Source organism: Stylophora pistillata, chromosome 6 (assembly GCF_964205215.1).
Source record: "Stylophora pistillata chromosome 6, jaStyPist1.2, whole genome shotgun sequence".
Classification (NCBI taxonomy): domain Eukaryota; kingdom Metazoa; phylum Cnidaria; class Anthozoa; order Scleractinia; family Pocilloporidae; genus Stylophora; species Stylophora pistillata.
The window spans coordinates 22,514,022-22,533,476 of NC_142524.1; the positions used below are offsets into that span (position 1 = coordinate 22,514,022).

The following is a 19,455-nucleotide window of genomic DNA, read 5'->3' on the forward strand; positions in this document are numbered from 1 at the left end:
GCCAAGTGAATAGAAATACGTACTAAATTTAATTGATGTCAAAATATTCCCTAACCTACCCTTGAGGAAGAAAATGATAACTGCTTCCCGTTTTTGGCAGTGTAGAATCCTGGGAGATTATCAACTTGGCGGACATTTTGTGATGAACAGTTCCTTCAACTCGTAAATTTTTCGTTTTCAAGCAGCTGGAAACATGTCAGAGAACTATGGTACAGCAGAAATTACTTCTTAATATTTTAGAAAATAGCTCTTTGTGAATCAACTGTGTTTTCGTTACGTGCGTATAGCTAAATGGTGTTTACTCGATCTTCACTCAGCACAATTGTAAGAAATTTAAACTGTTTTGTTTTATTTTTTCGTAGATTTCCTATTTAAGTTTTTGGTGATCGGCAGCGCTGGAACAGGAAAGTCGTGCATTCTGCATCAATTTATAGAAGGGAAATGTAAGTTCCGACACTATTTTTTTGTAAAAATGATACACCCCAGCTGAGCTAGAGAGAAGCTAAATTTTTCTTTTTTACATAACACGTCGATATTGATACGTTCTGCAGCCTTAGTTAATTTCTCTCCTTTAGCTTCGATGAGCAGAATTTTCTTTTTTCTCAGTATTTTCGGATTTTTTTCTTGCGTGTATTTATTTTTATGTTATTTATAACATGGTTCGTATTTTTGGCAGTTAAACAAGACTCCAGCCATACTATTGGTGTGGAATTCGGCTCCAAGGTCGTCAATGTTGGTGGCAAGTCTGTTAAGTTGCAAATTTGGGATACAGCTGGACAGGAGAGATTCAGGTAAATTTATTGTACCCTCTGCTAGTTGCACAGTGTTTGATTTTCTGCGGTTATCGTTACGTTTTCGAAATCCTAGCTAGCCACTGTCAGATCGTGCAGTGTATGATTTTCCCTTTCCTCCAAGTATTGTTTATACGTTTTCGAATCAATTTTAAGCAATTGTTTTTGTTTTTTTTTCCTTTCTTAGCGTTAGCTGTAGCTTAAATTATTCAGAATCCTATACCTTTCTTACATTTCTTTGTGGGAGAGGTTGGTGACTCATGTTTCAGATAGTCATTCCAAAGTTCGTTTTCCAAAATCAGGTTCATCCCTAACAATTATAGTCAAGAAATCTTGCCTCAAAAGAATTATTATTAATTTTAAGACAAATTGTTGCATCCTACAGTGCTTAGACAGTTGATTACAATTTCAGAATGGCAGAACTTAACAAAAATGGAGATGATAACATTAATTTTCTCCTTTGTTAAATGTACCAGTATCCTGCAAAGATAAGTTCTAACATGTAGATGTTCTTCTTTAACAGTTTTAACAATACTGGTTAAGTGCCAGCCAAGATTTCAGTTTTACTCAACAACATCCTGCACTTTTATTAACAGTTTATTAAGGAAAATTACAAATTGATTGGCTTTGCTTTGGACATTTGGTAACTTATTTTTAGGAATCTAAAATAAAAAATTCTGGACAACACTGATAATTGAAAGTATGGTTTGGCTTGGACTTCACCTAGTGGACAAGAGATCAAGAAAAGTTGCTGGCCCAGTCTGGAAATTTATTTTCCTTGAGTGATGTGGTTACTCCTATATTTGATGAATTAAAATTAAATGTTTCAGAACCAGGCTTAGAAGCCACAAATAAAGGATATGGCTTCTTTTTACTCGTCACAAAAATTGTCTCTTTTCCTTTGCTTTATTTTTTTTTTCTTCTTGTAATTTTGATCTCAGGTCTGTGACAAGGAGTTACTACAGAGGGGCAGCAGGAGCTCTTCTGGTTTATGACATTTCAAGGTAAATAACCGTAACATACACATTGATGTACCTGAGGAACACTTAGGGAGAGACAGGTGCTCAATGGTGCATGTATACAACACTAGACTGCTGGCAGGGAGTCCTTGCAGAGGTCCAGTGCCGCTTGAACTCATAACCTTTACCCACTAGCCTTGCTTCTTTGAGTTTTCAAGGTGTTGAAATGTATCTTTTTTTAATTTTTTTATTTTGCAAGGAGGATTAAACATTAATCTGAGTCTAATAGAGTCATCATTTATGAGCACTAACCCTTTGTTCCCTTCTCTTTAATCCTGTATATCCCTAGATCTGAGTGTTACTTCTCCGTTCTTCTACACAATTTCTTGTCAATAAGTTATGAGAATTTGATGTTAGATCAAGATGACAACTTTTATGTGACAAGATTGAGTATTCTCATTACCTGGTTACTAGATATTGTATGGATTTTATTGGGTGAAATTACATGTTAATCACTTCTGGGAGTTAAAGGGTCACAATTGGTCAACTGACATTACACAATGGTGTTCTTTTGGGAATTACCATCTAATCTATTATGCTAGAATTTGTCAGGTCATAAAAATCCCTCTGGTAAATCAATGTGACTGGAGGTTATGGCAGTGATATTATTTTATTTTAAAAAATAATAATATTATTCTTTGAGGCAATTGTTGGCATAAAGGATTACCTTCGAGTGTCATACATGTTAAGTGTCTTCTTTTTGCTTGTGTTTGCAGCCGTGAAACCTACAACTCCCTCACCAACTGGTTGACAGATGCCAGAACCCTTGCCAGTCCAAACATTGTCATTATTCTCATTGGAAACAAGAAAGATCTGGATAGTGACAGAGAAGTCACATTTCTGGAAGCCAGCAGATTTGCACAAGAGAATGGTCAGTTAATACCTGTAGAGGAATTACTGTAGGTGTAAACAAATGGATAGTTTGCATTGCTGGAAAACTGTTTACCAGTATATCTTGTTTTCTGACTGTCTGACTTTTTTCCCTCTTTGCAGAGTTAATGTTCCTGGAGACAAGTGCTCTTACAGGAGAAAATGTTGAAGAGGCCTTTTTAAAGTGCTCAAGAACCATCCTAAGTAAAATTGAAACTGGTAAGAGACTTACTTGTGCCTTGTTTGGGTGTCAGCACTTAGGACCACTCTGTTTTATGTTGCAACTCCTTTCCTGCAGACTGTTGTAGAGTGTTGTACCAGCTTCCTGGGTCTCAAGCCTCTGGTTAACACTCTGCCAAGGACATTCCTAGCTACACCTAGAGGCACCTATCCTCTTTGCAGATAGTCATCCAGTTAGTTTATCCTACAAATGTTGCATCAGTGGACAGTATTACCATAATATTTCAAGAGATTGTATATAATGCAATGATAGTTTTTTTTTTGTTTTTTTTTTACATTACTTTTAAGACTTATATGAGCACGATCCTTCGCAGTAAAGCACTATTTGAGCAATAGTGAAAATCAGACCTGAAAAAAATTTCAGGCCTGATTTTCACTATTGCTCAATAGTGCTTTACTGCGAAGGATCGTGCTCATATACGTCTCATAACCGCAGTTCACACATATGTTTCATATGTTTGTTGTTGTTTGATTACTTTTAAGGTTGTATAACAACAGTCTTAAGGTTACTTCCCACCCTCACTGGTATCCTTTTGGATAAAAATTTGCATGTGGGCTAGTTTAAAGAAAATTGTAACATGCCTTTCACCAGTACATGTAATTTCCATAAAATCCTCTAACAGAGTAAAAAAACCATCCAAAATAACTCACTTTCGGCACACATCTACTCCTTTTTTTTTTTTTTTTTTGTCAAAGCGTCTGGAAAACTATAAATAACAGAGTCAAATCTGAACAGATTCAAAGTCTAATAATCTGATAAGTAAAAGCATATCTAAAACTATACAGTACATGTACAGTATATTACTAGTACATGTAATACAATTAATTGTAATTGCTGTGTTCTGCAGGTGAACTGGACCCGGACAGGATGGGGTCGGGAATTCAGTACGGCGATCCATCACTCCGAAGATCTATACGGCCTGGAAGACAGGAAGAACGGCAGAAATGTGCATGCTAATCTCAGTCTCAACCCAATCTTACCACAATAGTAAAAAGACTTTGTTGTGCTTGGATATTTAGTTGAACAGAAAACTTTTGTGATTTACTAAAAGTGATGTATGATAGACTTGTAATTGCTGTGGGTGTGCACATCTAGGGGGCCATTGTCTTTAAAAGCTTGATAAATAATCCTGCATGGTGAATACAACTTAACTTACAACAAACATGATATTGAACAATCCTTTGCTCTTGAGTAAAGATGGTTTAGTGATTCCTTGTAAACTTTTTGTAGAACAATGTCAATACAGCCCCAGCTGCCAATAAGTTTTAGAGTCTTAGATGCAGAGTCACAGTAGATCTACATTTACTGGGACTGGTGCCACCAGGTCAATGGAAACCAGTCTGAGGAACTGAAACAAACGATTCGGACATTTTTAGATGCAACTAATCAAATGGACATCAATGCGCTGACTAGTGATGTTTGCTTGACTGTTATGTGATCTCGTTTGTCTTTTATTGTAGCCTGCAGGGTGCAAGAGTTTATATTGAAGAACATGCTGTAATCAGTTGCTACTCGGCATTGGCTGAACAACACAATAAGTTCATGCAGAGTTTAAATTGTTGCATACAAACCCTTTATTCTCTAATATCACTAATCATATTCCTCATACTGTTCTCTGGAGGTTTTAAAGAGAATTTGTTTAGCAATCATAGGCTTTTTTTGCTGACAATCATTTCGTTAAGTCGTGGTTAATTGTATGTTTGATTCAGGGGTATTAGGAATACTCTAAGAAGTAATTGGATACCAGTCACTTGTAGGGGTTTAAGTAAGATCAAAAGCCTGTAAATTAGCCTTTTTGTTTTCTGATTGTCTGAGTGATCTTAGCCTGGTTTTGGTACATGCACTGCAAAATTGACATTTAGAGAACTTTTCAAGTGTCTTTGTTACAAATGTTTGGAAGTTTTTAAAGTTTTCATCAATTATTAGCCTGAACAAGAAATCAAACAATGCTTGTTTGTCACACCTCAGACATATTCACTTGACATTCTTAAATAGGTTACTGTTTTTGATTTTTTCAACGATCGTCTCATAGTTTTGCAAGACTTGTCAAGCTGTTTCAGCCTTGATTGTTAAATTGTCAATGTCATGCTACACTGTGTACTATTTATTCAAATAGGACTTCATTTTTATAAACATTTTAGTCTGTGTAGTGACTTTCTAATTTAGAAACAATGTGGAGAGAAAAAATTAATAATTGCCATCATAAGGATGTACCTGATTTGGTGTGAACATGGGTCAAATTCTTCAGTCAAATTTGGCTTTGCTAAATATGCTACCACTAATTATTATTTTGTTGTTAATTTTCTTGCACCAAACTAAGGGGTAGTATATAAGACTTTGTTTGATTTTAGTGCCTCTTTCCTTTTTTCTTTTTGTTGGGAACTCAAGACACATTTACACCAGTTACAGTTACAGACTGTGATAGAGAAGGAAAAAAAACATTGTTATGTACATTGGTAAGGTCCTTGTAAAAGTATTTCGGTTATAGCTAACACAGTGACCACAGAATTTATAAAAATTAGTGGAGACCAGAATGAAATACATAAAATAAAGAAAACTTCCTTCATCACTTTGTCACATATTTAATATTGAGATAGAAAAAAGCTCTCTACTCCAGGACATACTAGACATATTTTTACTGTAGCAGTTATAAAATGCCTGGCGTGGGAGTAAATGAGGATTGGGCTCAGGTTTTTGCAGCTCCAAATATGTCACATTTTTCACATCCATGACACACCGATGCTTGAAATACAACCACCATAAGTCAAGACTAATCATGCAGAATCAGTCTCTGAAGTTAAACTTGCCATCTGTAGTTCTGTTGTGTGAGCAGCACAACTTTGCAACAATACTTTTCAGTGTAAATAATAAAATTAAATTTCTCATTAGTAAGGATGTAATGTGGATTTAATAAATAACATCTTACTCTTTAAAAAAAAAAAAAAAAATTTGTGTTGACTGTTTGTGCTTGTAGATCAAGGCATGTGTACTGACGTGTACATGCTGTCCTAACCTTCTACACCCCAACATCAGTGTACATTTGGTCCACACTGTTTCATACATTTGCCATGGGACTGACTCGGAAAATTTGTTCAACTTTAGCTAGTGTCAATTCCCTTTATTCTTACAACGTTATGTTTGATTTAGGGGGTGATATTGTAAGGAAAAATTAGATACCAGTCACTCTTAATAGTCAATCAAGGGTTGTAATAGGCCTTGTTTCCGATTTCTCCTCAAACTTTGGACACTATCAGAGCATGTGAAAGTGATATACATTGTACATAGTATTGTCACTAAGGGAACTTAATGATGCAGAAATGGAATAGGTATACTGGTAAATTTCACAGGATTTTCATTTCCTAATTTGGCCAAAAATTTATTTATTATAAGGAACTCAATTTTGCAAAAATTGATTTTCAGAACTGACACAACTGATTTTAATTTTCCATAACAGTTTCTACTACCACTGAACGAACCATATTGTAACAAAACAAAACAGGAAACAATTGATGTTCCTTTGCGACAAAGCAGAGCTACAGAAATCAAGAGTGCGTGACAAACAGCTGTAAGCTGAAGGACACAGTCAATTTCTTTGAACCGGATCCTCAAGAGGAATAGCTGACTAACCATTAACTACGCCAACAATTCCTGCTTTCTTCCATCTCTTGGAAACACCACTTTTCCTCACTGCTAGTGAAGTGTATGAAATTTGCAAGGTTAATTTTCACAAATCTAATATTATCTACATTAATTTTGTGATTTTTCGACAATTGCAAAAATCAATTACTGCAAAGATATGTAACAATTACGTAAATTGCCATAAAAGAGGGGAGGAGGACATTGTGTTAGTTTCTGTGGTATGGCACTGGCAAACATTATACATTTGCCATATGGCTCCTTGATTTAATCTTACTGTACATTGCCTCATGCATTTAAGCAATAGGCTTTTGCTGATTTAGTAATGCTTTCTTTTCGGTAAAACACAGTTCTTACCAAAGAAGTGAAGTAATGGAGAGGTGGTTACAGTTGCTGTACTTAAGAGCATCAAAGCTTACCTCACCCGTGAAACTTGGTAACAAAAGCTGCTTGCGGAAATGTTCCTATGAAAACTCTTCATATAGATAGGCAGGAAGGATGCGCCATGCAGCACTAGGGGATTAACAGATAATCAAACGGCATTCATGTCAGGTTATTTCACAAAATTTTCAAGTTTAATTGAGTAAAAAATGATTACTCTTTTGAAGCACAGACTTCATTTAAAAAAGCTGCTGACAGATGTTTAAATCTATGCATCTATTTTCAGCCCATGTAGTTTGCACCAGTTTGCTTGATCAAGTAGTACAGCATGGCTGTCATAATCACTGTTCTCTATTGTTAGGAACAAATACTTTTGACTGTGATGGTTGACACACACTGAAATGTCACGCATACAGCCATTTAATGTACTTCACATGTTATCTCAAAAAGCGTCTCTTGACATCTTCTTCTTTACAAAAGTTTCTTTGGTACTCTGTCATCCACCAGGTTTTAGGAAATGCAACATCTGCATCAAAATGTGCTGGCGTTTCCTTCCTCTTCACTGCTTCTTCTCGGAGTTGAGCTTTCTTTTTAATCTCTTGTTGTCTCCTTTTCTGTGCACGAAGAGCAGCAGGATACACCTGAAAAAAGATCCAAAACTTTTTCAATACAGTCGAACCTGGATTATCCGCACCGTCATATTATCCAGACTTTTCAATTATCTAAACTCTCAATTATCCAAACTACTATTTACCCATCACACATTCTATATTATCTGGTTGTGAATAATGTTTTAAGTCGTTTGTAGAGTGCAACCATTACCAAATAGGTGGTGTTTTCATAGCCAAAATGTGCCAGGAGGCAAATGATCATTTCCACATAAACAATAGTGCAACTAAATTTCCACTCCTTCTGCCCCCAAGAAAAGCAAAAATACTAATTACAGCAACAGAATGCAAGGCAAAGACAAGCACTGCAAACTCAACTTTACTTTTCAAATGTTCCATTCATGAGCTTGGCTAATTATTGTGCCACGTTAGAGCGAGTCTGAAGACCTTTTCCATGAACATGCAAAGAGTAGTGAGACACATGTATTGACAACTCCGCTCAAATATTATTAATTTTACTTCACAAAGCAACAAAAACAACATCAATGACAAAGTAATTAAAAAAAGAAAAAAAAATAGGAAAAGAAAGGATGGAATATCACTGAGAGAAACCAATTTAGTCCCAGGATTTATCATAAAAGAACTTTCCCTAACAACTTTCAATATATTTTTTAGTAAAAAGGTGAGGGGAAGATCTCAAGGAAATAGATCAACTGAGGGGTGATTTCTTGAGTACATTTTTAAAACTAACTAGAAGAAACAGCACAGAGACTTGAAAACTATATCTAAGAAGCAAAAGTGTTCAGTACATCAAGAAAAATTTTTTTGCCTTTAGCGCTTGAATAAATTGTTAACATTCACTGCACTCCAAAAGTTTGTTCATTAATTTACAAAAAGAAATAAACTCACAAGTTCTGAGGTCGCACTTTTGATATCCTAATGGAATTCATTTGCTGATAATTTTGCCTCGTAGAAGATCAAAATGTATGCTTGAAAGGTTACTGTTGATATTACCTCCCGACAACATTTCCACTGCAGATAGACTGTTTAATTAGCTAAAATCGATATTGTTTACTCACCTCTGGTTGTGAAGCCAGCACATTATGAGTTTTCCACATGTCTACAGGTCCTTCGTTAGCCATTCCGTAAGGTAGAAAAGGCGCTTTCTCTCCTCTATCCCCAGAGATTGGATTTTTATCCGGTGAATTTGAGTGCGATTGCTGTTTCTTTTTATCTCTCGACGATCTGTGATGTTTATGTCTGTGATATTTGCGACCACGAGACTCACCTTCCTTTGGTCTCGCGTCCTCAGCAGAGCTTGTATGTTTTGGTTTTTCTTCTGTCTCTCCCTCATCAAATTTTAGTCTTTCAGGCAAAGGTAAGCCACATCCAGCATCATCGTTCTCTCTGAAATCTTTCTTTTCTTCCCAAGCGTTCTTTGGCGGTCTTTTATCAGCTTTTTTCTCGTCGAAATGAAAGTCACGGCGTCCCCCATCATAACTGCCATCGTCTGCCGGAATCTCTTCCACATCTTCCTCTTCGCTGTCCCATCCCCAAGGCTGATGACGATGTTCTATTGACCTTCGATCTGACCTATACTGCAACTTGCTAATAAATTCTTCTTTGCCGTAATCATCCCACAGAGGTTTTCTGTAGGCCCTTCTATAAGCCGAACTATACACCATGTTGCGTTCAGTTTCCTCAGTCACTTTCGGCGAAGTATGCGATGCGAAGCCTGGTTGTTCTCTTCTGAACGCTGATTGGACACTTGGATTTCCGTTGTCATGGACGCCATACGCAGTCAAAGCTTTCCCGCGGTCGCGGTTCATGTAATTGGAATATTTCCTCTCGAGTCGTGTGATAAAACTTGACGCTCTATCGATTGGTGTATTTTACTAGTCTTTTAACAACTAGGGGCATTCGCTAGGTCGCCAACGATTCTTTTTTCGCCATTGCAGTTGCCGGACGTGCATGGAATTATATGCTTGAGAAATTAATTGTTTCTTTTTTTTCTCAATGCAATTTCGATTTGGCTGCGCGAAAATGATTGAAATCCAAGTTTTCAAATCTCCAGCCATAGATAAATATTCGAGGCGATGATGCACCCTACTCGGACTCCAACTACCCTCGTCCACCCCTCCATTTGTCAACCTTTCATACTCATTTTTAGTTATGAGGGACTACTCACTACTAAAGACTATTTTTAAAGCACTGTATTCTGATAACTGGCCCTCCCATTTAAATTTGCAAGTCGTTAAACCCGTTAGGCATCTCCGTTCCAGTGTTGCTCCAAGGCTTTATGTTCCATTTGTACAAGGCACCCTTCAGCATTCAGCAGCCACGATTTTTAACGAATTGCCAGCAAATATAAGGAATTGCACAGATTTTAAAGAATACTGCAGGCTCTGCAAGGCGTTCTTGAAGGCGCGCGCTTTGTCTTGCTTGTAAAAATATAGAAACAACCACCACCACCAACCAATATATTCTGCATATTTACTTTCATGTATAGTTTTTATTACAATTTAGTTAGTCATTATAAATTAGGTTTAATATTAAATTTTAGTATCGTAGGCCTTCACAGATAAAGAGCCACACCTTTTTATGTGGATATACTGTGAATAAACCGTTATTATCATTATTATTATTATCATTTATTATTATTATTATTTCACGTATTTCTCTCTTTTTTCAAATTGGTCTATTTTTGCATTTTAGCCAATGTTGATTAAAATATATATTAGCCATCTGTTTTGATTCTCCCGATCTCTTTACCAGTCCTGTTCCATGGAAAATTATTTTTCGGCTCTTGAATTAGGCAAGACTCTAAAAAATTGAAGACCAGGCGCAGTTGCTTGGGCTCTGTCAATTAAGCTCTCTACCAGAGGCGGATCCAGGATTAAGTCAAAGGGGTTTCGGAGAATTGTCTGAGGGCATGCTCCCCAGGGAGATTTTGAAAATTAGGTCTACAGGAACATGATTTCCATTATTTTGAGGGAAAATTTAGGGGGTTCGACCGAACCCCCCGAACCACCCCTGGATCCACCCCTGGATCCACCCCAGTCTCCCCCTCCCCTCCTCCCATCCCCCCTCCACCCTAATCCTACGAGAGAAAATATAGTGCAGCCATTTTTGTAAGGTTTAACTCAAAGGAAATGGAGAGGGACAGACGCCTTCATTTTGCGAAAAGCTGATCTCACCTATGTTCCTTATGGACGGTGATAAAGCAAACTTCAGTTTTCCAGGTTCTTGTGAAATCTTTAGGAAATTAAAGTGCTTATTTTGTTCAATATCCTTATTCAGAGGGCTGAGTATCATAATTATATAACCAAGCCTTTACTTTGTTTCCTTTAAGATCTTTATTTTTATTCAGTAATAACTTGACGCTAACAACAATTATGAATAATTCAAAATTGAACTCGTCAATCGCGATCTCGCCTAAATCTGTACTAAAATTAAAAAAATCCGATCATTTTCTCGCAGATCTTACTGAACCAGGATGTACCCCATGGCAGGAATGGTCTTGTCTCCATTGTCACCACCGTGTCGCGCTACATTCCCACAGGACTGGTTGTTGTCAGGATATCCTGCGGTACCAAATCCAATCCTGGAGTCATTGGTGAGGCAATCGTTCTCGTTGTTACTAGTAATACCAATTCTTGCCTTTGAATTACTATCTCTGTCGCCCTGAGCATTGAACCCTTCCCTGTTACAATTGCGTTGTAAGGAGGCGTCGGAGCCAATAAGATTCTTCCACTTGTCACGTCCCAATGAGGTGGCACGATATTTGCCATCAGCGATCAGTGAATGAAGAGAGGTTGCCTGTTGGTCGATGACTTGGAAATTGAGTTTATTTCCGACCTTCATACCAACACAGATCTTTGAAAAAGGTGTTTTCCAGTAAGTCGATAACTTTGTTTCATGTGCGTCAAACCCAGTTTCCCCACCATGGGTGTTGAATGTTATGAGGTCGGTCCACAGGGCAGAATCATAAGTGAAGTGTTTCTGCAACATTTAAAATATTGAAAGAATGAATGAATGAATGAGTGACTAAGTGAATGGAATGAAGAAAGAGATGAGTGAATAAAATGTGTGAGTGAATTGGTAAACCCTTAGAGGAATTAAAACCCCCTCTGCTCTAACATATGATCCATGACGACCTGTCATGATTTTGCTTCCTTTTTTTTGTTTGTTTGTTTTTTTGCTTTTTTATGGCCCTCGGCTTCGCCTCAGCCATTTCGACCGAAAAAACTTGGGCAATAAATGATTTATTATATGCTAGAGAAAATTTTTGCTCTGATAAAAATCCAGAATGACTTGTCTATTTGGAGAGCCGGTAAAGAAAGCCACTGTGTTTGTAGCACGATAAACCCAGGGTTGTTTGTTTATTATCATTACTATTCTTTTGACTGTCTTCTGCCACTTTTTGCGACTTCGTAGCAGACGTTGTCCAAACGCTGCAAACTCTGAAAGTCCACTCCTCGCACCTTCTTTCTTGGGCGGGATCAAAGCGGGCACGATGAGCCATCAAAGACCACCGTTTTAATATTTTGATCATTGTTGCCGTATCTCATACCTTTTGTCCGTCCATTTTCATAACCATCGTCCAACCACCTGCTCCGCAGCCTTCAAGCGGAGTCACCTGGCAGTAAACGGGAATCTCTTTGCCTCCAACATCCAGCTTGTATGTCCTGTCTCCATCGGACCTGATTGGAAAACAGCACTATTTTGTCCTCATGATTTTTATTAAAAAGAAAAGGCCCCCAAAATAACATTTTCGACTCAGAATTCCAGATACCTTTATTAGATCCAAATTGAGTTGTATTGCAATCTATATATTGAATCTTCTTCGATGGATTTAAAAACTAGTGAGTGGGCGAGCTGTGTTGCCTTTGTCCTTTTATAGGAGAGGGGGTTGGATAGATGCCACCCTGCACCCACCCCACCTTTTTTATTTTTTCTTATTTTTTTTTTCTTTTTTTCGATTACATGAAGAAGATTTTCACTGGGTAACTGTCCAATTCAACAGCTGTTTGTTTATCTTGAAGACGCATTTGGTGTAAAATTGGCGAAAATCGGCTCCTACATATAGGAGATATTAGATAACAAGGCGCTGAAAATATTGCAGGGTAATGAAAATGCCGAGGAGAGGGCAGGGGAGGGGAGGAGGGGCTCTCAACCTTCTCTCTCTTGTACCACGGTGGGGGGTATGATTTTGCATGTACATCCGAAGGTTGATACTTTGCTGCTTCTCAGGTGAAATGTCTCCAAACTTTGAATATCATGTACTGATGGACTGTCCTTTCTAGGAACTGATTGTTTCCAAAGCGATCCCCAGCTGATCTATGAAATTTCCAGTTTTTGATGGCCCATTTTCCTCTTAGCACACCCATGCCGAGTGCGTCATTAAGACGACTGGGGACCAGACTAGGAGCAGTCTTCAGTTTCTATTTCACGCGCGCCTCGCTTTTGACAGTTCATGTGGTGCCAAGATAACTGAAGAGGAGTCAGTTCCGATGTGGAGCTCAGCATCAAACATCAGCCCTCGACGTCTTAGAATTTGCAACAGTTAATTATTATACCTGGTGACAATTTGAATTCAGCTTCATAAATTACTAACCTTCCAGTGTCCACGATTTCCTTGCACGATTTGGGCGTAGACTTAAGTCCTTGACCTGGCAGACAGTATCAAAAAGCAAAAGACAAATGTGATATCACAGAGTTTCAAGTGGATTTGCCGCTCATTTCCTGATAAATCTCTCATCATAATTTCCTCTTAAAGTTTATTGGAAGGGAGGAATATGTATCTTTTAGGTCACCCAGTCCCAAAGTGGTCCCACACAGTCATTAAAACAAAACGGTTTTTGTTAAGATTTCACTCAACCCAAGTGGCTCACAAGGTGACTTAACCCCCAGTATTTTTTCTAGGTATTAGTACCTGTAACAGTCCAGGGTGGAGAGACATACTGTGGAAATTAAGTTCTGTGTTTTTTAAAACACAACACAATATACCTGGCCAGGCTTCGAGCCTGGATCTCTCTGCTCATAGTTCAGCGTGCAAACTATTTGGCCATCACGTGTTCAAAATTTACGATCAAGAAGTAAAACAATAAATAACAAAAAGACGAATAACTAGGAAAACAATGAAAACAAAAGGTTGGTGTTCTTGATGTGTCCTCTGTCTTCTACACCGAGAAGAAGCATGGTTTGACGCTGCTCTGGTTTAAAGCCTTAATGAATGTAATCATTATTGTAAGGTTGATGTATTGTAATTTCCCCGATTACTTAATTACTCGGGTTTTCATAGGAAAGCCCGAGTCTCAAAATGCAAGCCGTTCTTGGTAGCCAAAAGCGGGGTCAAGGTCCCAGGCGTTCCTTGCGTAAACCGTGGAAACTGGGGATGAGAGTGCGATAACTTGTGTTATTATGTGCTCGCTCTTCGTAAACAACATAATTTACAGAATGTTGTGTTTTGTGAAAACCGCTTTGCAAAGATTCACGTCTTATACGCTTATCCCATATGCAAACGCACACGCCTTTCGTGGTAAGCCCACGCTAAATGATGTCAAGTGTTTTCGGAATGGGCCGGTCCACGAACTTCATAGCTTGCATGAAAGTTAGCCACATGCGCAAAGTTCACACTAGTTGTCACGAGATAACAAATGAGCCATATGTGAGTTCAAACTACGAAAATACTGGCAAAACTGTGACGCCAATTTAACAACAGACTGTGATGCTAAGACGAACACTTCACTCGCTGAAAAAATCAAGAATGTTTGTGAACGCAACTTCGAAAGGTAGCACTAGTAACAACGAATTGGATAAGGATACTGACAGAAGCAACTTGAATAGTAAGGTTAACTATATAAGCTTAGCTCTTCCGTTAAATGTCTCATTTCTGTTATTGGTCAATACTTGTAAAGTACGATTTGGTGTTTCGTACATAATCACTATTATTAGTGTACAAGCGATCGTGAATGTTGATTTGCTCTTCGCGTGGATTTGTATATGCTTAGTAGAAGACGTGATGAACAATGTGTAGAAAAATTTGTCAATATGACTAATGCACATGAACATAACGATGTTACAGTGTCAATAAAAGTACAACAATTCAGATCTCGTTCTGCAAATTATGTATGTTATGATGGTGTTCGTGTTTTGTGTGAATGCCATGGCCATAAACGAAGCCCGAGTGAATGCTCCTCGAGCGTATATTTAAATATTTAAACCAGAGTGGCATCAAACCGTGTCTGATTGTCCACCTGGTCGCTGTGTGAACTTTACTAAACATTTATCATTTTACCTCCATTGCAATGGAGATCTTGTGCTTTCATCAAATCAATCAACTCATCCAGCTTTTTACCCAGCGTGCTGAAAGGATTTACAGGACTAAAGTCTCCTCCTGAACAAGACTCTGACGAACACTTTCCTTCGTCATGGCATTGATCATGATCAGCCACGAGAGGCCCAGCTATGGAACATATTACAACAGCGACTAACCAAAACTTCATCATGAAGGTACTGCTATCTGCGCATTAAATTAACAGACATATGACATTAGTGTCTTACTAATCAGACTTGTCAAAATTCAAGAAAATTCCATAACTCTTAAAATTTTGTGAAGAAGATTTCATTAGAAGAGTCAAATCACAAAATTTTTCTTTAATTCTAACGTTTGGACTGCACTAAATGATCTAGAATCAACTGGCTGTGGTAATGAAACGGTGTGATTTTTTTTTTGCTTTCGTTTAATTTGTTTCCGTACCTGTTTTTTTTTTTTCTTTTTTGTCTCAGGGACAACACGAAGATATATCATATCCACGTTCAGAAAAACTTAATTACTCAGAAAATCAGCAAGTAGTCAACAAAGAATATTCCTTAATTAAAAAAAAAAAAAAAAGTATACCTATCCAGGAAAGCATAGAATTGGAAAATGAGATAAGACTATTCTGCAAGGCATTACTACAAGGCACGTACATGCATGTACATGGAGTTTGAAAAAAGATCTTCTGTGTGCAGTTATACTAACCTGTTAGGCAGGATTACTAAATCACCTTCAAACGAACTACAGAACTAATCGAAATTGTTCATGTCTCCGTATTAACAAGTAGCAACAAGGAAAAAGTTGTCGTTGGACCAATATCGTTCTCTAGGGGCGTAACACGATTTATTTTTCGAAATCAGCCAATCAGTGATACCTTGGCGATTTATTCATAAAGTTGCGTGTGTTTAGACGAACAGCATCCTAATTAATCAACATCCCTATTGTTTGATTTTTCCGCATTCGCCTAATTGGAAAGGAAGATAGAAAAGCGTTGTAATTATAACTGCATTTAACATTTACAGCGGGGAGTTAATCGCTTTGTTTTGATCGTTTCTTTGTTTTGGGCCCGAACCACTTGCGCAATTTAATTTTAAAAACGACAAAAATAGCAGAGACGTGATGAACTTTAAAGCGAAAAACAAGTAACAATTTTAAGGTCATTTCAGCTACCTTCCATGCGGCTTCAAGCCCTAAGAAGTTAGTTTATCGCAAAGCATTATCCCACTGTTTAACTATTTGCCGTTGTGATTTACCTAGCGAAGGGTGGTGTAAGGATTTCTAATGATGCACCTCTGCGTTAATTATTTTAGGAGTGATTTTGCGGCATCTTTGTTATGCTTTCAAGTGTAGGGGATAATGGCTATTGAGCGCATGACGCTCAGCGAAAGGCTCTTAAGACTCTCGAACTGTCGTTTTCTTCTTTCTTTAATGACTCTGTTCTCCGGTACACAATTCTACTTTATATAGCAGTAGTCGGCCATGATTTTTTTTTCCAATACATATACCAACAGATTAATTTCTCTAAGAATAATGGCAAAATTTTAGCCTCAAATATCCAGAAAGAAGTCAGAAAGCGTTTTAAAAGATGAGCTTGTTATTGTTTGTGGTTCAAAGTTACGTTAAAAGCTACACTGAAGTGAAATTGTTTGTTGGTAGACAGAGACTATCGACTGGAGATTGAAACGTACTTCTCCACTGCTATTCTGATAATTTGTTGTGACGCAATCTCGTATAGTAATTACGAAGTAATTTGGCATTTGAATTACCATTTTTCTGACTAACTTAGAGCTGGCTCAGGGACGTGCTTTGTTTTTCACCCACGGTTTGCTTTTGATTATAGGTAATTTCTATGGTCGAGCAATTTCGTTCTTCTGTTTAATCCCTGTTTATGCTATCACGTAGGTATAACAGCTTTTAATTAACTCTACGGCTTCACCAGCGAGGGCCACTTAACCTAACTATAGATTAAACTTAAACACGGTAAAAAAAATTTTAAAGAGTAAAGGTTGGCATTGCCTCTGACGATGTGTGACGATGTGCCTCTGACGATGTGTGACGAATCCTTCATTTAAAGGACCTCAAAGCGGAAAAGGTTATGCAAACAAAATCTGCCATCGGCCGTTGTTTTGGTAAATCAGGGGACATCAAGATTTCGCTTGAAGAGCCGACAGTTGTTTGAAGTAAAGAGATTCTTTTCCAGGGTTTGTTACGGATAAGCTTCCTGGACAATGATCGCAAACGTTTTCGTTGACCAAATGCTATACGCTGAATCGAGAGTGTTTTACAAATTCGGTTTTACCAAACAACGGTTCAAGTTGTTGAAGGAACCACTCCTAAAAAAATGGTGACTAAATTCGGTTGCGTTAAGTGATCTCTACGGGGAATGGACCAGTAAATAAAGGTTGACCACTAAATACAGGTTCCACAGAATAGGGGTCAATTGTAAACCGATAAAAATCGCAATTTAATGCCTTAATTCACCACTTAATGTTCAAAGCCTCACTAAAAAACATTGCTTAAAAATTGATTTTGGGAGGAAAAAAATCTGGATTGAATTTTTCTTGAAAGATTATGCTTGGATTTAGTTGAGTGGTCCCGCCTCAAGTGACTGTTCAATACAGATGGAGGTCAACATAGAAAGGCTGTTAGGGCTCAGTGAAGGGTGATATAATAAAGGTGAATATTACATTAATTATGGGTCGCAATTTTTGGACTTTGACGACCGACCACTTAATATAGGAACGGACCGCTTATTACGGTGACGACTATTCAGGTTCGACTGTACCCAGAAAATAAGTAAGAAGTAAACAATAAATATTGATTAACTAAAACGATTATCATGTATCAAAGACTTGGGAACAGTTTTAAGATATAAATGCTCTGGAAGGTCAACGGTATATTATGCACGGGGTGTTAAAAAAAAATAATCTGCGTGCAGTTTACATACTAACCTGGATAAGTACGATGACCAAACAACCACTAAACAAACTGATGTCACCCAAAAAAATGAAGTAAATGACGTCGATAACCCGCTTATGTCTCCGTATTTATCACGCAGCAACAAGGAAAAAATGAGCTTTGAGCCAATATCGTTTCTTAGGGGCGTTAAGCAATTTAATTGTCGAAATCAACCAATAAGTGATAACTTGGTCAGTTTAAACCGATAGTTTGCGTGCGAATTTCAAACAGAAACGTGTAATAGCCTGCCTAATTTACCAACGTGTTGTCATTTTTTTCCGCATTCACGTAACACAGTGACGCCCGCTTGCACGTAGATGCACAAGAACAAAAAAGGGCAGGAAAGGGGAAAATGACAGCGCCAGTCGTCGCAAAAAGTTCTACACCTGTAAACAATATTTGACAGCCATGAAATTTTCCTTTCCTATTCTTTGCATCATGAGGACTATTTTTTTTTTTTTATCGATCGGCTGATCTCTCTTAACTGACACCGTGATCTAATCGATTCTCATGGCTTGACATCCTCCGTAAGATCTCTTTCTCCCTTTCTTTCGCGGGCAAAGATTTGTCGACTTCATTCGAACATCGCACATCGTCCAAGGCCATGCCACCCTTAAATGGCTGTCTTTGATCACCCACCTGACGTTTCACCTAACCTGGTTGATGTTGCAGTTGTTGTTGTTGTTTCTTTTCGGCTTTAAGACTATTCTAGTTGCTTTCGGTCATTCGGCCACAATGCCTGATTTGATGATATGCATGAGAAATTTTGGACTCAAGAGTTATCCGTTTCATCACAAATCTAGCTTCTCTTACTAAAGTTACTCGTATGTGATAGATGTGAAAGCTGTTTAATTCAATTAGGGTAATCTAAAAATATTAGAAACTTTACTGTGCATTCTTAATTGCCTCTACGCTCTGCCAGTAATTACGGTACGAATCGACAAGAAATGGTGCAAAAATAACCAAATAAAAAAACAAACAAACATACAAACAAACAAAAAAACAACAACATGACAATAAAGAAAAAAATAGCAACTTTTTACTGCGGCTGTTTGTACACACTACGGTACATCGACTGTACAAGTTACTGGAGTGCAAATTAAACCAACTGTCTTCAGCTCTTATTGTACTACTTTTGAGTAACGCGCTTACCTCTCAACGGTTCTTTTTTTAAGGAAACTAAGGATCGCATTTGGAGATAAAATAATAAGAGAATTATTAGTCACTCTCGTCGTAGAATATCGTGCCATATTTACTCAACTGTGCCCAATCGTTGATTAGTCATTTAGAGTGGGTTAAAAGCATAAGTTCACTGAATTCTTTCCCGCTTGCTCAATACAAGAAATTTGCGATCTTTTTTCTCTTTGAAACACCTGAGAGCAGTCCTTCAGGAATAAACCGCGAGTTACGTGTTTTGTTCTAAATTGATTCCTTGAAGATGAAAGCGTCCTTCGGAATGCGGAGTTTTAATAATTGATCTAAATTGGTCGGACTATCGCGAGGCGAAAAACACGAAAATGTTTTCTCTTAGACGTACGCTAAATGCGTATTTCCTTAACACGTTGGGAGTTGATAATTTTAAAGAGACAGGCATTGTCTACCGCTATAATACAGTTACTTTGATCGATAT

At 37.7% G+C, this 19,455-nt stretch overlaps 3 protein-coding genes across 4 annotated transcripts; 1 reads left to right on the top strand and 2 right to left on the bottom strand.

The window, feature by feature from the left end:
* The first annotated feature begins 73 nt into the window (after positions 1 to 73).
* On the top strand, positions 74 to 5,487 carry LOC111341096 (ras-related protein Rab-4B). The gene is made up of 7 exons (XM_022948049.2): positions 74 to 209; positions 363 to 443; positions 677 to 791; positions 1,733 to 1,795; positions 2,527 to 2,681; positions 2,804 to 2,899; positions 3,769 to 5,487. Exons 1-7 carry the CDS (start codon positions 194 to 196, stop codon positions 3,876 to 3,878), a joined length of 636 nt encoding a protein of 211 aa, XP_022803784.2. The 5' UTR covers positions 74 to 193; the 3' UTR covers positions 3,879 to 5,487.
* An 843-nt stretch (positions 5,488 to 6,330) lies between these two features.
* On the bottom strand, positions 6,331 to 9,273 carry LOC111341095 (uncharacterized). Its single transcript, XM_022948048.2, has 2 exons — positions 8,626 to 9,273; positions 6,331 to 7,579 (listed from the first exon to the last, which is right to left on the bottom strand). Exons 1-2 carry the CDS (start codon positions 9,229 to 9,231, stop codon positions 7,376 to 7,378), a joined length of 810 nt encoding a protein of 269 aa, XP_022803783.2. The 5' UTR covers positions 9,232 to 9,273; the 3' UTR covers positions 6,331 to 7,375.
* Positions 9,274 to 10,878: 1,605 nt separating this feature from the next.
* Positions 10,879 to 17,976, bottom strand: LOC111341085 (putative skeletal organic matrix protein 5). Of its 2 annotated transcripts, none has more exons than XM_022948040.2 (5): positions 17,819 to 17,976; positions 14,847 to 15,071; positions 13,164 to 13,218; positions 12,120 to 12,249; positions 10,879 to 11,548 (listed from the first exon to the last, which is right to left on the bottom strand). In XM_022948040.2, exons 2-5 carry the CDS (start codon positions 15,055 to 15,057, stop codon positions 11,030 to 11,032), a joined length of 915 nt encoding a protein of 304 aa, XP_022803775.2. In that variant the 5' UTR covers positions 15,058 to 15,071; positions 17,819 to 17,976; the 3' UTR covers positions 10,879 to 11,029. The 2 variants fall into 2 exon arrangements, with proteins under 2 accessions (XP_022803775.2, XP_022803774.2); XM_022948039.2 differs by lacking the exon at positions 17,819 to 17,976 and adding an exon at positions 15,573 to 15,729.
* Positions 17,977 to 19,455: the final 1,479 nt, after the last annotated feature.

What these genes read in the sequence shown, in the direction of transcription:
- LOC111341096 (XM_022948049.2), top strand. An exon ending in CAGATTTGCACAAGAGAATG is followed by an intron (nt 2,682 to 2,803) that starts GTCAGTTAATAC and finishes CCCTCTTTGCAG; the next exon opens with AGTTAATGTTCCTGGAGACA. An exon ending in CCTAAGTAAAATTGAAACTG is followed by an intron (nt 2,900 to 3,768) that starts GTAAGAGACTTA and finishes TGTGTTCTGCAG; the next exon opens with GTGAACTGGACCCGGACAGG.
- LOC111341095 (XM_022948048.2), bottom strand. Translation starts at nt 9,231, where the DNA reads ATGGTGTATAGTTCGGCTTATAGAAGGGCCTACAGAAAACCTCTGTGG. An exon ending in TGCTGGCTTCACAACCAGAG is followed by an intron (nt 7,580 to 8,625) that starts GTGAGTAAACAA and finishes ATCTTTTTTCAG; the next exon opens with GTGTATCCTGCTGCTCTTCG.
- LOC111341085 (XM_022948040.2), bottom strand. Translation starts at nt 15,057, where the DNA reads ATGATGAAGTTTTGGTTAGTCGCTGTTGTAATATGTTCCATAGCTGGG. An exon ending in AGATCTCCATTGCAATGGAG is followed by an intron (nt 13,219 to 14,846) that starts GTAAAATGATAA and finishes ACTGTCTGCCAG; the next exon opens with GTCAAGGACTTAAGTCTACG. An exon ending in TGAAAATGGACGGACAAAAG is followed by an intron (nt 11,549 to 12,119) that starts GTATGAGATACG and finishes TAAATGTTGCAG; the next exon opens with AAACACTTCACTTATGATTC.